Source organism: Pantherophis guttatus, chromosome 3, assembly GCF_059756535.1.
Source record: "Pantherophis guttatus breed Tessera chromosome 3, ASM5975653v1, whole genome shotgun sequence".
Classification (NCBI taxonomy): domain Eukaryota; kingdom Metazoa; phylum Chordata; class Lepidosauria; order Squamata; family Colubridae; genus Pantherophis; species Pantherophis guttatus.
In genome coordinates this window covers 79,869,015-79,886,213 of record NC_142065.1, presented here as the reverse complement: position 1 = coordinate 79,886,213, position 17,199 = coordinate 79,869,015, and the positions used below count along the sequence as shown (strand labels likewise).

The window sequence follows — 17,199 nt, the reverse complement described above, 5'->3', positions numbered from 1 at the left end:
TACCTCTAGGACTCCCGCCACTTCCTCTTTAATTGTTTGCACATTTGGGGGTTACAACAGCAACTGGGACTGCCTGGATTGCTGTTGCTAAGTAGTGCGGTCACATTACATCAATCTTATGAACGCATCGCTTAGCAATGGCAATCCCAGTTCCTTTGTAATTTGAACTCTCCCTGTATAACTTTGTGTATGTGTGATTTTAAACTTATTTTCTGTCTAAATCTTCCTTTAGGAAGTGACTGTATCTTCAATTTAGCATACTTTTCCTTTCAGATAATGTTCTCCAAAATTTCTATTTGATTGTGAGATGCCTATGCTTTCTTCCTGCCATCCATTCCTGTTACAGAATGAATCCTAAGCGGTGGATAATTTTGGACTCCATTCTTACTCCTTCGGCTGCCTCAAGTTCCTTCATACCTGCAATCTGAACTGTCGTTCCAAACTCAACTCTGATTATTTCACGTCTTCATTCACACGCATTCCTTGTATACTTCTTTCACAAAAAAGTCATACCCAAACCAAGTCATACCCAAGATTACTAAAGGATAATAAAGCCACTCCTGCAGCTTTTTAAAATTTACATTCAACTGTCTGCATGTAGATGAGCAGGCTGAACCTGAGAGAGGGGTAAAACACATCATCAATCTTGAATCCCTTCACGCCGACAAGAGATCTAAGTCCAGCTCACCTTGAATTCTACTGACTCTTATCTACCGCTAATTTGCTTTGACTGTTAGCAGTTCAGGTTCTTGTAGAGGCTTGGCATGCAATAAACCTGTAGTCAATTGAACAGCTTTGCTTCCTGATTTCTCACACCCAACATTGCATTTTCCTAGCATAAACCTATTGAATGTTCACAAGACACATTTCAACAAAGACACCAGACTTGTATTCCCCCATTCCCATTGGGTGCTTTATTTTTTGTATCATTTGCATTAGGTAAATCAACTGAAACACTCAACAAGAGAAAGCTCTTAGCAAAGTAAAGGGAAAATAATAAAGCAATTCTATCAAATAGCCGTGGCAATATGCTTTTATATTTGGGAGAGTATTGAACAACTGAATCCATATGAGAAAAGGAAGAGTATCTTCTAACACAGACTGTGAGGAAAAAGGCACTAGTTTAGATGTGTATCTTAAAAGATAATGAGTCACAATCTATATTCTCAAAATTACATTCAATGCTTCTGAAATACTATAATATAGAAACTACAGTTGAGCTCACCAAAACTTGAATGAGAGAAATCCAAGCATCTGAACAGTTTTTTTTTCAAAGGATATATATAAAAATCACAAGGGCTTTTATTTCTAAATAGGTGCAAAAGGTTACATACCTACATGGGCTTAAGATACAGTATATCTTGGCAACTAATCATTGATGACACTTGTTCTAGTTTGAACTTGAGTGATCACAGGATGCTCCACTCTTAAGAGCTAATTGGCAGTGCACATGGCAGAGGTTTTTCAGCAGGTTTTCCATAGTAGCAGAGATTAGGCACTGAATATAGAAAATGTTTCCAAGACCTCTTTCAGCTTCAATGCTGGAAAAGTTAGTGTAAAAGCAAATCTTACTGAAATCATAGAGGCTTTATTTTACATAGAACATAGACAGGGAATAATGTTCATAATAGGGAAGTAAGTTTTAGCTGCTTTCGTTTAGATATGCAAAATATCTAAAAAAACAATTCTTAAAGAGATCACCTTTCCCTTATGTAATAGATTTCGAAAACAATGTTACTGTTAATTTCTAATAATTTGAGAACTCTGAATATACAGCATTTGAACAAATTATGTATAAACCCACTGTACATTTTGAAGCACGGTTTGCTAAAATTCTGACATTGCAAAAGCTTACTTTACTATGTGCATCAAGTTCTGCAAGTTAAGTACAAGCAGTCCCCGATTTACGACCAGTCGAGCCCAAAATTTGTTGCTAAGTGAAACATTAGTTAAGTGAGTTTGGCCCATTTTATGACCTTTTTTGCCAGAGTTAAGTGAATCACTGCAGTTGTTAAATTAGACAAATTGTTGTTAAGTGAATCTGGCTTCCTCCTTGACTTTGCTTGTCAAAAAGTCCCAAAAAGGGATCATGTGACCCCGGGATGCTGCAACCTTCATAAATATGAGTTAATTGCAAGCATCTGAATTTTGGTCACATGACCATGGAGAAAAATGTGCAAGTGTGAAAGTCATAAGTCACTTTTTTTAGTGCCGTTGTAAATTTTGAACGGTCACTAATGGAACTGTTGTAAGTCGAGGACTACCTGTATTTGGAGAAAAAGTGTAACAGTTGAAATGTATATTAAAGCGGTTTTGTTCTCCAATGCACATGATTTCAAAAAGCTGATTCTACATTGTAATCTACTGAAAGGCAGGCATGTGTTCAAATTTGGGCATGTACAGAAACGGCTTAGCAAGAGGCAATTTTAGCCTGTGAAGCAGACACGCACAAGGTCTACACAATAATATACTTTCCACAACTTTCTTTTAATTCCAAAATCAGACGAATTCCCCTTTTGCAGGCAAATTTCTCATTTTTTTCAGGGCAACAATGTGCATAACAACTGCACCCCCCCACCCCCCACTCATGTGACTCCATCTCTCGCAGGCATGGTGCTTTTGTATAATAATTCACTGGATTTGGGGAATACTATTATAAACATTACAATATACATATTTCATAATATTTGGATTTACAAAATATATCAGAATATCACTACCCACCTCCCATAGCCGAAAGATTTATAAAGCAATTCTTTTAACTTCATTCAAGAGGTCCTACTAATCAAATTCTTTAATTGCATGCATTAAAATATTTTAAGGAATTTTATCTTCCAAACTAATAATTATCTTTACTATGGGCTCCACCTTTAAGGAATATACGTTACTCAATATTTAATACAAACTTAATTTGACATATACAATCTTAAAAAAAAAAAACACCTGATGAAACAAGTTATGCTTGCTGAAAGATAGATGGGAAAGTCAATTCTAATAGTGTAGTATAGAGTATTGAGTCTGAAATATAAATCCTGTTTAGCTACTATTTGACAGTCTTTGATAATCGATTTTGTTTTCGTGGTTTCTCTACACCAGCCCCATTTTATTTTTAAATTTTAAAAAATTAATGTTTCAGAAAAAGTACATTTGTAGTTTTGATCAAAAAAAACAACAGGTAAGGTGCTTCTTGAGCCCACATACTCAGTTATGAAGGAAAAATGCTTCTACTCAGAGTTAGAAGATTATTCAATGATCTTCTTTATAGGGTGTCACCAATGAGGACTCCTGTTTTTTCAGGAGACCCAATAATTGAAAGATTGCAGAGCTTACAGACTCAAATACAATTCAGATGTAACAGGAAACTAGGCTCGTCATGATCCATCATCCAGTTCCATAGCATGTAATCAACTACAACCATGGTTACAGGTGGCTGGACAATCCATTTATAGTAGACTATGTAATATTAATTTAGAGGTAACAAAAGGCCCAGTTTGTGTTGGCTGTTCAGTTTAGAATCAGTTTAGAATTATGCCCAGAAATCATTAGGAGAGATGAAAAAAAAGAACTTAACCATGATTTGCTCCTATATTTGAAGGGTACCAAACAATTCTTATTGTGTCAATCCTACATGCAATCAGAGCCAGTACTCACATTTTGCCTGAAATGTAAACTATCCTCTACAGGGATATGTCTACATACCTATTAAAATGCCATGTTTTTGTGATATAAAGAAATCAGACCAGGATAAATCATTTCGGAACTTTGTCTGCCTTTAATATAACATATATGCTGTACAATTCAAGAGAAAAACACACTGAAATCTTTTAGGAGGAAAAAAAAAGTACAATATGGCTGCTTCCCCTTGAACACACTCTTATAAATAGAGATGTGGCTGTGTTCAGAATTAACCAATCTCATTCAAATTGACATTAAGTAGCAGTCAGTACACACTTGCCATCAACTAAAGTGATTCTGATCAAGCTCATATGAAGTTCAGTTGTTGTAGGATTTGTCAGACATTTACTCTTACAGCAAAAGCTGTGCCTGCAAAGTTACAAAGCATCAAAAAGATCTTATTGTGCTATATGTGACAACAATCTCCTGTATACTTCATATGTCTGACCTATGGGATTAGGGTGGCAAGAAAGAAGCCTTTTTTAAATTTTATTTTACAAAGGAAAACATCCAAGCCCAGCTACATTGTGCAAAAACTACAGTACACCAAGCAAAAAAACAACATGCAGGAAAATGTATTATGGTCTGATGAGACTAAGGTTGGGTTTTTGGCCATAATTTGGCCAAATGGGACAGATTTGAAGTGCTTGTGCAAGCAAGTGTGGGTAAAAATTTCCAAGGCAAGATGGGCCGTACTGATAGGCTCCAATCCCAAAAGTGTGAATTTTGTCATAAAATCCAAAAGTTATTCAACAAAGTATTAGTTTAAGAATGTACAGACTTAACCATATTATTTTTTTTATTCCCCCCCCCAAAAAAGATTTCAGTTTGTTTTTCAATTGAATTGTACAGCTTGTATGTTAAAGGTGACAACATTCTGAAGTGATTTATCTTAATCTGATTTTTTTAGATCTCAAAAACCTGACATTTTAAACAGGGGTGTGTAGAATTTTTATATCCATTTTGTGTGCAGCAAAGGAGAAAAATCTAAACTTTGTAATTATTTCAAAACATACTTAAAAGCTGTAAGATCAAAACACTTTTTCATTTTTACAAGTCTTTCTGTGGTTTCCCAGAACAGGAAACAGTGAGAAAAGGGTGTTTATTTTTAATGCTAATTCTACCATTAACAGCCTTTCCTGGAACATCTTAGAAGTACACTAGATCACATTATATTGTACATCCTATTGGGTGATGGGTCATCAATACAATCTGAAGATGCCAATCCATACCAACTTCTACTCTTGATTTCCTGATCTTGATAGGGGAGATTTGAAGACAAACTTTGTCCATAAAATAGTCTTACTTCCACATGGATAAGGGCATGTAGAAATGAGCTGAAGCATATTCCTATATAGATCTTCCATAGTTACATTTTTAAAATTCTTGAGTAAGTTTAAATTCCTCTAGTCATTCCAGTAAGACATTTCAAATCAAGCCTGAGTTTGACACAGCCTTTTGTTCCTGTATGCCCGTGTTTACAACTATATTCAAGTTTAAGATTAAAAATGAGACCTCAGCCACACTGTACGATATGCCCTATCTCTCCCCCACATAAAAGTATCTTATTTGTCCTTGTTATACATTTCATCTCTCCCCCACAAAAAGCACAACTAAACTTTCCGTGAATTCTAAATGGAATATCCAGAAACAGCAAGTGATTAGAAGAAAAGTATTTAGGGAACAAGTAAGTCAATTATTGTAGCAAAAATCAGAGAATGTTAACTATTAACTAACAAGAGATAACGTAGTTCTATAAAGATCAAAGCTCTGACCACCCTCTCTTTGACTGGCAAGATTCAAACAGTACTGCTTTAAAGATTCTTTTTAAATGAATAGAAATTGGCCTTTTAAACTATGCTTTTAGTTGTGAAGTAAAATCATAGTCAAACAACCTTCTTTAAGAAGATAAATAATTCATTAATAAAACTTTCAATACTGTTGAAATGTGTAAACTATGTCCTGCTTTAATTAATTTATGTAATTTGTAAGTTTATGTCAAATGTTTAGAAGCCTATATTTTACTTTATAAACATTCAATTATTTCTTTAAAAGGGAATAAAATACATATGTTTTTAAATGTAAGATGCAATAGCAGCGCTGTGGGTCTCAAAATATTGTGTTTCAGTTTAAATGTAATCATACATTTTTAAATTTTCTGCCAATATCTTAATATTGCAGCAACTTTTCATACAGTTTCTAGCACTAAATAGTCATGAATAACATTATTTTCCCTAAATGGAGTACAATAGTATCCAATGATATCTCATGAATCCAAATATAATTCATTTATGATTTAAATTAACTAAACTAAAAGATATACAGCTGCTACAGCTTGCTTTCAAAATGAGCATTTAGGAAATAAAAAAGGACCTTTTTACCCACTTGCTGCATATTTTACAATATTGCCAGCATAATCATATGCATTCATTCATTCATGAATCCCAATGTGTTCAATTAGGGTTTAATCCCAGGTAACTGTAGATATCATTGCCTGAGTATCTAAAATGCACCTGAAGTAATAAAGATACACCTAAAGGCAAAGCAGCTCATGCCTAATTAGTAGACAAAACACTCTTTCCTTTAAAATACATCCACATAGTGGAGAATCTGTAAGGACGGATATCCCATGTAATCTGTACCATGTTAAGGAGGAGGACCCTCCTTATTTTTGGAAATAATCTGCAGTGTCAAGTTTATATCTCCATGGTGACACAAGTTCAGATTATGTTGCACAACCCCTTGTTTTGAAGCAGAACCTTAAATTCTCTTCCCAGCATACAAGAATGGAAAACAGGCAAACTATATAACCATTAGCCTGGACAATCAGCATTTTTGTTGAGCTGTCAACATTCCACATTTAAGGTTCCTAAGTTTTAATATATTTTAAATAGTCTAGTAAGAATTACTGCATTTCCCCATAACTCATTCAGCTGGACTTAAATGGCCATAAAACAGTCAGACTTATGGTAATATAGGGAAGTAACTTAATCAGCATTTGTCAACTAAACAAAAGCACACTTCGTAGGAAAGCAGTGCCATCTTAAGAAGTAGTCAAAGTAAAATATACATAAAGGTAAAAGCTTTACTTAACAGTCTCATTACCTTATTATAACAGTATTGTGTTTTTGGCATTAAAACATTCAATTATAGATAGAACCTGTTTTGTCTGTATAATAGATACACACTTTTGATAACATTTTCCTCTCAATACAACTACACTTTTAGCACTCTACTGAATGTGAAATTCAAAGGCTGTTTTTTAACTGATTGTTTTAAAACTCTTCAAACCTTAATGCTATTTTTTTTTAAATCAAGTAGAACTGTGCACCAGCAGGGAATTTTAAGAACTGCAAATGTTCTTGTTGTTTAAGATATAACATTTCAGAATGTTAATTGCTAAACAATCTCATTTATGTTGTAAGGTGCTAACTGCGGCAAATGCAATTTTACTAAATAACATAAGGCAGTTCAATGATTATACACTGATATCAATTTCTTTCTATCTCTCTTGGCCAGGATACATGCATCAGTTTTCCTTTTTCCTTTTAATCATGATAAAAAGATGAAGATGTTTTCTGAAAGAAAGAAAAAAGACCCTGGGGCAGAAACACTGTATATTTAAATTTGTTGAAATCACCAAAGCATGTTTCAGTGATGTCCAAGTGTTAATTCAAAGTGGGTATTGGAACAGCAAATTGGATCATTTTTACTTTTCATCCAACAAAATTGTTGCAAAGACACTTTAAACAATTTACTTCTAACCTTTTGGTCCAATACATAAAATATGCATTATTTACAGCTGTTTCCTCCTTTTGCAAATGCAATGCTTTAAAACACATTGTAAAGCACCTTAGTAAAAATATTCTACTGGTAAAAGTATCTAAATAGGAAAACCCTAACCATACCACAGGCTCACTGTTTGAGTCAGAATATGGATTTGCCAGTAGTTGTTAAAAATACAAAGAATTCATGGAACATTGATACAGAATCCATTATCTGTTTTACACTGAAGTGTAGGCAAAACCTAACTTCTTTACAGTTTTTCCAATGTAAGACGGAGGTTCAAAAGTTATTAAAGAAACACTGAGTGATTTTCAGCCTTTTTACAATATTACTATAGAATTTTGATTTTTTTTTAAAAAAACACTGATGACCAGTTCTAACTTCTTAAAATGAAAATCCATTATTTATAAATTCGGGCACGTCCAGCCGCATCATTTCTTAGAAGGTGAACATTCCAACGAATGTCAGGTGATATGAATTCACAAGAACAAAGCACAAATGTCGGCCAGTTATTTATATTATTCATAAGTGTATACAACCCAAATTTCGATCTTGAACCAACTCCTCTCTGCACTGCATTAGGTAAAAGAAGCTGTCCTATGAATCAAGAAGACAATAAAAGGAAGTTTTTCACCTAAACTTCAACTACAACTGATATGTGCTTAATTTCTGTAAATCTTTGTGCAAGGTCTAAGTAATAACCTTCTTTTAGAATATTAAAGAAACTGAAGTTTAAACTTAGAGGTGATCAACGTCTAGTCTTCAGCTATCTTCTTCCAGCGACATACAGTGCACTCTATCGAGCTCAAGATCAAAGCACTTCAGTGGATTTATCAATCATCTACAAATTGGTGCTGAGAACAAGGATGTGACCACAAGGTTTGTTTTCTTAACCTAAAAATATGCATCGTCTTTAGTTTGATTTGGGGTAGATCTTTTCATAAAAAAAGTTTTGTGCCAGAATATATAGCTCTCCATCTTTTTCTCGAACTGCATGGGCTCTGACAAACTGAAATTGCTCAAGAGCAAATTCATAGAACTCATTCTCCATTTTCCAGATTTCAGACTGCTGGAGCTTTGCAATGGTTTCTTTTGTGGGGAGCTTCTTCTCCGTCGTTTTCCTAAGATGAGACTTTTTACCTTAAAAAAAAAATCACAATTTCATTGGGTCATAGCATAAATATTCTCAGGCTATCCAGCATGGACCATAAAAAGAAATAATAATAATGCATGCACAGTGTTGTTCTTTTAGTCTGCAAGGTTCTAAATGGATATGAAAAGTAACAAAATTTTGACCAAGATTTATTAAGTTTTGGGAAGTGAATACCAACTTTAAGGGGAAAAAATCAAAAAAGGAGTTGTATTCTTGTCATTGCTAAAGGGCTTAATTATTGAAACCATAAAGAGGGGGTGGCTGCAGACAACTGCATTTCTTCTCATCGCATTCATTTATCTATTTTAATCACGATTAATAGTTAATTAGAAATTCAACAGTACTGATAACAAAACTAATAAAAACCCAAAGCAATTCATGTTTGGGTTTCATTTGTCATAATATAAATATTTTATCTTACAATATCTCTTAAAACAAGAATATATCATAAGACTTATATGCACTTAACATATAAGCTATACTATCGAATGGTGTATAGTACAATATATTACATTCTCACTATCAAAACTAGCTCCTTATGTTTTACTCTCTAGCCATAATTATGAAATAATAATCAAAGTCAGGCTACAAACTACAATGAAGTTAAAGCAAATAGTAAATATGGCTCCTATAATATGGTGTGAAAAATGTTTAAATTCAAAACAGTTCTCCTCAGCTGGGAACAGACCATTTCAATCATTTGTGGAGTGTTTTAAACTTGAGATACTTCCAACAGGATTAAAACAGTTCATTTCCAATAGAAAACAACTGTTTTCAGCTTGACACATAGTGTTTCAAATTTCAAATTTGACATACATGCATGCTTTGAAGCACCTTTTCCCCTCTCAAGCACTGCACAGCTCTGTTACATATAGCTGGAGACCTAACAATATATTTGCTATCTAGAAATGCAGTCTAATCCTAAAGGTCTATTTTCTATTTCCTAATATCAGGTATAAAATTTTACTTTCTTTTCTCCAGTAATACACTGCTAAGTCCCTGAAAATTTATAGACCTCTTTAAATGATGATGAAAAAGTTAGGCCCACAAAGCCTAAAAGGATATGGCAAAGCCATTAATCTTTTATTTAGTTTTCAGCAACTAGTAAAATAAAAGATAGATAAGTATTCCGTTTTATACAAAAGGAAGAATTGGAAAAAGCCACTGGTACCGGTATTATAATCTCGCTAATAATTACAAAACGTTCTGTGCACAAAACTGGGCCCAAATCAAAAGATATATCTTCAGCAGAAATGCTTTTGGAGAATGGAGTGGGGAGAGGAGAGGGGGAGAGAGAGCAAGAAACCAAACAACATTGGGGGTAGCATACAGCAATTAAGAGTGACAGGGAAAAATGGTGGTCAGAAGATCAGAGATGTTGATGGGCTGTTGGCAGTTGAAATGAAAGAGGTGCAGGCTAAGAGGTGATATGAAGGGGAAAGAAGGTGCAGAGATCAGAAAGGCAATCAAGTCAGATGTATGCATCATGCACCAAGCAGCACAGTGGCAGTTAAGGGTAACTAGAGAAAGAAAAGGGGGAAGATTCAGGGGGAAGGGGGGAAAGGCAGTGGAATACAGAGAGAAAAGCACTGAGAGACTGGTGAGGAGCTAGTGTTTACACCAAGCACTGGAAGCCTTCTTCTGCAAAGGGGCCAGAGGCCATGTGCCACACACACACATACACCCTTCCCTCTTGACACTTGGGAGGACTCTCTGGGGGAAAATCATACAGATGCAATGCTTTGTGGGAAACAGGGAGATGTGGCCAAAAATCAGAGTGTGTTCTGCAGTGTCTCAGTGTGCCTCTAGTGGTTGGGGAAAGTAATGTTTATGGAGGGAGAAAGAAGAGATCTCCGCAGATATACAATAAACACATATGTATATACAGACTTATAACCCATTCAAATTGTTAAGAATTTATTAAAATAGTCTGGGTCTATGCCAGTCTACGACAAAATTGCTAACTTGAATTCTTTTTTAAGAGCCAGGCAAACATGATATTTTTTGGGGGAGACTACTGGCTGGATGATTTGGGGTGGCAGGCTAGATCCGGCCCCTCAAGTCTCAGTTGCTGGTCAAGTTGCCTGGCTTAACTATGTAGTGGAAGAGCAGAGAGGAACATAAACGTTGCCCTACTCAGCCTATAATAGATCTCCAGATTTTGTTTTGGCCCAAACCCCATACAATCAAAATGCTGTGGTCTTCAATTTTGCTGAATCATGCCCCAGCCAATCAATTCAGCAGAATTTGCAAATTTGCTGTGTGTGTATTCTGTGCGTAAAACACATTTTCAGTTTTATGCACAGCCATAAAACAGCCATAAGAGCTTGTAATTCTTTCAGGAACGGAATACTGAAAATCTCCAAAAAGATCCTTGTGCTTTCTCCTAAAAAGAAATGCATACATGCAGAGAGACATAATGTAGTTGAGAGGTGATGAAATACCTGTTCGATATAATTCTGTAGCACCCCTGAAGAAGCGAGGCAAAGCTGCCTCCAGCAACATAATGAAGTCTTCAAGCTCTTCAGTAACTCCCACTAGGAAATATTCATTAATCAAGTTGTATTTGGCTTGTTCCAAAGCCCATCTGCTTCCCACATTCCTAAAATGATAAAAAGTAATTACAGGATGGTTTTGATGTCTGCCAAGAATTTTGGTTCCCTTCATTTAGATATTCTCACACCAGGCTAAAATAATGGCTAAGCTGTTATCTTTGCACAGGCAAGAAAACAAAGTTTCAGCCACACACATTTTTAATTTCCTTTGGGTTTTTTTTCTGCTCCCCACTTTTAGCTCTCTTCATTGCCTAGGTTAGATGTCAAAAGATTTACAGGTCTGATTTCTAACTTCTTGATGGTGCAAATGCCTTTTTAAAATGTGTTCTGGAAAGGGGAAAGTTTTGCTGTTATACTAAAACAGCCAATAGTATCATTTTGATTCTGATGAGGAAAAAAAAGATTGAGAGAACATTTGAGTTATTCAACAGTTTTCCACAATAACCATAGAATATTTGCATTTTAGTAAGGCTACATTATAAGCAAAAACAAAGAGAGTTTCTATTATCCTTCTCATCTTTCCTATTAGCTTCTACTATTGGTATCTTATGATTATATTACTTCATTGTTTGTATGTACACTGAGAGCTTATGCACCGGAGACAAATTCCTTGTGTGTCCAAACACACTTGGTCAATAAAGAATATTCTATATTCCATTCTTTAAAAAAATTATTAAGCATTCAGATGACATGAGTAGTTGCTCATGCCTTGGCACTGAATAAGTTGTCTAAAGAAATTATCATCAACACATTTACATACAAAAACACTACTGGAAATTGGCTATACTTGAAGTGACCTCCAGACACTATATGTTTGGGACATTATCATGACAAACTCCTCTTGTTTACTCCTTTTTTTCCTCACTGATAAATTCACAGTGCAGTAAGTTTTTTAAAACACAATTCAATTGTGCCTATTTCTAACAGTGAAAATGAAAAATAAGCTTAGCTCCTTTGGACAAATACTTGTTAAAGCCAATACCAAAATCCCCACCTCCTCTTAAACAGTTTTTAATCGGGATAGTCAATCATTGACATGAAGTTTAGAAAGGAAAGGGACAGTTTAATTTGAAAATGGTGCACAATTCTCTAAAATTTTACTCCTTGGAAGATGAGCTACTTTTGTTAATTAAGGCTCACCATCATCAGCACCATCAGTAGCCTGAATTTAAATTTCTGGTACCCATTCTCATTAGTTTAATCAATATAATATAATGAAGGATAAATATCTTCTATAGGGTCATATTCTTACCAGCATTCAGAGCTATGCCCACAGAAAAATGGTATTTGAAGCCAGAGTTTCTCCGGAGCACAATCTGAGCCTCCAGCTGCTACACATTCATCAAAGGTCTAGAGAAAAAAACCCCCAAAGAAACTCAGAAGATATAAACTTCTTTCTTGCATATGAAACTTTTCAATGTGGTCATATTATTAAATAAGGGATATAAGAACAATAACAAAAAGTCTTATTTATACAACTGTGTCTGCCTATAACAACTTTTCTTTTATGTACACTGAGAGCATAAGCACCAAGACAAATTCCTTGTGTGTCCAATCACACTTGGTCAATAAAAAAAAAATCTATTATATTCTATGCTTGCAAGTCAAGCTCTACTGGGTTCCAATTGCAGATACCATTTCAATGATACAGACACTTGAGAAGCAAATGTTATCTGCAGAGAGAACAGAAAAAAACTAGAAATGAAAGTTAAAATGGCTCCTGGGAATATGGACAAAATGTGTTAATTGTAAAAATGGTTTATTTTATATTAGCAGGAATCAATTTGAATGTATTATATTTGTTGATTTAAAAAATTGCCTGTTAGTAATCAAATTATACCATTGTTACTGCGGCTGCAGTAGATTGGGCTAATTATGAAAGTTCTGAATCCTCCTACACAAAAGTTAATTACTTAGTACTTTCTAATACTACTGGAGCAGAATCCAAACAAATATTGCAGAACAATTCATGCTTTATAACGAATGCAAAATCCAAGTAGCACAGAGGGCGTGATATGATTACCACAAAACAAGTACAAGTGTACATCAGCAAAAAATGTGTGGTCAGGAAGAGATTTTAAGACAACATTAGTTAGAGCTGACTGATCAACTGGATCACAACCAGCTTCCTTCTTGCTAAGAAACTCTTTAGGCATTATAGCAAGTGTACGGCCTCTAGGCTGAATTCTCCAAGTAATGCTATAATAAAGAATCTCATAAGTAGACTGCATCTGGCTTAAAGGAAAAGGCATCTCCTGAATACAGTTAACATGGCACCAAAGCAAAAGGAAGACACAAGCAGTCTGGCTGAAATGGATCCATGGATTGCTATAGTGTGTTTCCGTAATATAACATGAAGACCCAGTTGAGGGTACCTATGGATTTACACAATCCATGTTTTGTATATCTAAATAGCAGGAGTATTATCAGTATACACATACTCTATGTACACTGCTTCACATACAGTAGTTATGAAAAATAGATGAAGAAGGCTCAACTAATTGGGACTGCACAAAAATGGGGCAGGAATAAAATCTCTTCTGTACTTTGTTTCATATTTCCTGGCTGAATTACCTATACTTGTGGCTCCAACAGTTTAATCTAATTTCGTTCTGTGATGATAGTGATAATGTCTCATAATATTCAACCCTAAAGTATGAAATATTATACTGGGAATGGATGACTATGTTACTTGCAGTTTGAAGAATTCCAGTCCATGGCTCTCTGTAATACATGGCAAACATTTTATCATTCAGCATTAACTGGTTGTAATATTATCCCGCCAGACTCAGGTTAATGCCGAACAATTAAGGATCTTCACACAATTCTTAACAGACTGCACTTTGCTCATAGTATGAAGCATTCAGATATTTGCTCAGAGAGGAGAAGATATCAGAAATGTCCTTGACGGAGGCCCAATAACCAAAGTAGTGTTGCACTGTGTAAACTCCATCTCTTTTGTGCATGCTTCATTACAGTGCCCACACATATAAAAGGGACAAGGATTGTATTGTGCTACTTCTTTACTTCTATCGTTTTGATAAAACTTCTTATGCTACAGATGCTTGTGAAAGATACCTTCAGTTAGTCTATACATCTTTACTTGTCAGCAGGTGAAAAGGTAAAGCTAAGAAATCCAGGAAAGAGCTGGACAAGCAAGTATGTTCACAATTAACAGCAGAAACTTCTAACATGAGATAGCCAACCTAAGATCTTCAATAAAGGATTATGGGGAAATAACAAAAGAAATATATGGAGGAGTACTTTAAAAAAAAAAAGCTCATTCCTGCTCTCATGAACAGATGTTTTTAAAAGATCAAAAAATTTCACAGAAAACTCTTGTGAATGGAATGAGAACTTTTCCTCCAATTTTGGTTTTGAACATTATTGTCTTATGTTTTTCATTTAGTTCATAAATTACATAGTTAAAACTAAACCACAAAGAAAGTGAACAAGATATACTTTTACTTTTTTATCCCCTTGCTTTCGCCTTCGGAGTCCAGGCCTGTAATCATCACCAAAGCGCAGGAAGTAATAATAAGAAACCAGCCGTTCTATAGGATCTCTTATGACATTGATGTATATTGGTTTCTTTTTAACACCAAATCTGAAACAGAAAAGATAATCCAATTGACAAATCAAAGCGTTTCCTGCATGATATAAAAATGGATCCGGTATCAAGTTTATTTCAAAAGAGTGTTCCTCTCCCCCCATATTAATGAATTCAGGAAAAAACAATAAGCAGACAATACGTTTTCCATTTCAAGGGTCTTTTAAGAAGGTTCACAGTCGAGATAGTTTTCAAAGGAAAGTCACCAGACCTTATCCTAATACATTCCATTTCGGTGGATTCTAAACATGCATATTTGATATTTACATATAGATACTCAGTTTATTTTGTCTAACAAGTATTATCAGCAGAAGCCTTGTCTGGTACTTCTGCTTCCAACAGATGCAACCTTTTAAAACTATACTTTGCAACAAAGAAGATAATGCAGCTGGGATTACTCTAATGACCAGATGGAGGAAAGGTATGAGGGTGACGGAGGTGCTCAGAAATAGTTTGTGGTTTGATAAAAGTCCTACTTTTAAATAAATATTAAATAAATTTGATAAAGTCCTGCCTTTTAAAAGATTGTTGCAGAAATGATAATTAAGCTTGATGAATACTGAAAGCTGGAAAAATTAGCTATATTCAACAGAGGAGAAACCCAATAGGATTGGATTGAGCAAAATAATTGTATTCTTTCATTAGCAGCTTCTCTTAAGGAATTTATATAATGTTCTTGTGAAAATGTCTGTGTTTCTTTGTGTGCAAGTCTTTGACTCTTATGACTGCCTGGATAAGTCCCTGCAATTTCTAGGCAAGTTTGCGGCAGTAGTCTCCCTCCTAGGGCAGAGAGTGTAAGTGTCTGGTCTAAGGTCATCCAACTGTTTTTGTGCTCAAGGCAGAACTTAGTACAAAATAAAGCTTTCATTATATCGTGCATACAGGTAGTCTTCCACTTACAACAGTAGTTGATAGAGTTAATTAATAGAGTTCACCATTTCCCACAAGAAATGGGGAAAGTTTTAAATGCTTTGCAGTAAGCTTAACAGTGGCCACAAAACTGTGCAGGCCCAAAAGAGTCAAGAGCAGACCATCTTTTGATTTTGTTGTATGTATTAAGTGCTTCTACTACATTTATTCTTTTGTTCATACTAGAATTTGTCGCATGGTGTAAATGCAACAAATATATTCTAAGACTAAACCTTCTTTTGTAGCGAAGGAAAAAGAGAAGAATTAAGGTCTCTCTTGAACATGTTTCTCAATTCATATTTCCCATTGCTTGACTCAAGCGGAAGTGCCAGCTCCAGCTCTGCACGTGGGAAGGCAACGCTCAGGAAAGAGGAGCAGAAGGGAAACTTATTGCTACAATTAATTCCTCCTATACTTTATGTCCTCTTAGGGGAGGAACAGTCTAACATATGTTTTTTATGTCATCTATGAATGTATACAGCCAACACAGAAAAGAAGAGGTTTGGCTTTCTTCAGTAGATGGGAGAGATGAATCAGTACTGTTATGAAAGAGGCCCAGAAGATATCAAGATCTCTTAGAATTCAATCACGATTAAAATTTAAACACAAAGAGAATCGTATCAGTAAGTCAGTACTGAATAGTTATATTTCAAAGAACATGAAAGCAACAAAACTGATTTAAAAAAAAAAAAAAGTTCTTGTACATATCAACTCATTATCCTCTTTGATAAATTTTCTACAATATATTTTACCGCAGCTGTTGCAAAACTTTTAAACTTCATTTTAATTTTGTATGAGTGCATATTGAATCAAAGCACTAGGGGAGAATTTACTAAGGAAGATAAATAAACAGTATTCAGAGACTGTATATTTCTCCTCTCAAAGAACATCATACCATACCATATATTACTCAAGAAGAGCAAATACTGCACTATTATTTTAAAAACCAAAATCACAAATATAAGAAAATAAGCTATTTGTCAACGCCGAACTAAACCTGGCAGAAGCCATTTTCCTAGTTCACACACTACAGGAGGGAGGAGGAGGTTGGAATGCCTTGCTAGACACAACATAGATCTTTCTTGTGGGAACCAAGGTCATCTCTCAGGTGATGGGAGCCCACCAATTAATCTAATTGGCCAACATAACCATTGACCAGGGGGTTATTGCTGGCTTTAATTATGCTAAAACCACAGGAAAGATTCAGAGTTGGTTTTCTACTAAGCGTACCGATATGATGTACCCAATAAAGAAGTTCTTTGAGGAAACAAGTGGCCTAGGAAGTCTGGTTTGCCTGGGATCGTTAGTCAGAAACTTAACATTATTTAGAGGGCAGGCACAGTCATTTAACAAATGAAAAAACAAGTATAAGACAATCCTGGGGAAAGTATGCCTATAAATGTTAATTGTGATATTGTGAATAAATGCTTATGCAGATGTTCAAAAGGTTATTATTTCATTACATATTCAACAAAAGAGATGCATTAATACAGTATGTTACACTTCTGAAT

At 35.0% G+C, this 17,199-nt stretch overlaps 1 protein-coding gene across 12 annotated transcripts in view; it reads right to left on the bottom strand.

Annotated features, from left to right (window-relative positions):
* Nucleotides 1–6,742: 6,742 nt before the first annotated feature.
* Nucleotides 6,743–17,199, bottom strand: part of HS2ST1 (heparan sulfate 2-O-sulfotransferase 1) — a 104,765-nt gene continuing 94,308 nt past the window's right edge. For 6 of the 12 annotated variants that reach the window (XM_034437150.3, XM_087889903.1, XM_087889900.1 and 3 more), the window contains 4 exons: nt 14,638–14,776; nt 12,422–12,519; nt 11,059–11,216; nt 6,743–8,601 (listed from right to left, as the gene is read on the bottom strand). In XM_034437150.3, coding sequence (XP_034293041.1) covers nt 8,375–8,601; nt 11,059–11,216; nt 12,422–12,519; nt 14,638–14,776 — 622 coding nt within the window. In that variant the 3' untranslated portion in view covers nt 6,743–8,374. Of the gene's footprint in view, nt 8,602–11,058; nt 11,217–12,417; nt 12,520–14,631; nt 14,777–17,199 lie in introns of those variants that run through there. The other 6 variants (XM_087889893.1, XM_087889895.1, XM_087889898.1 and 3 more) reach the window with 2 other exon arrangements.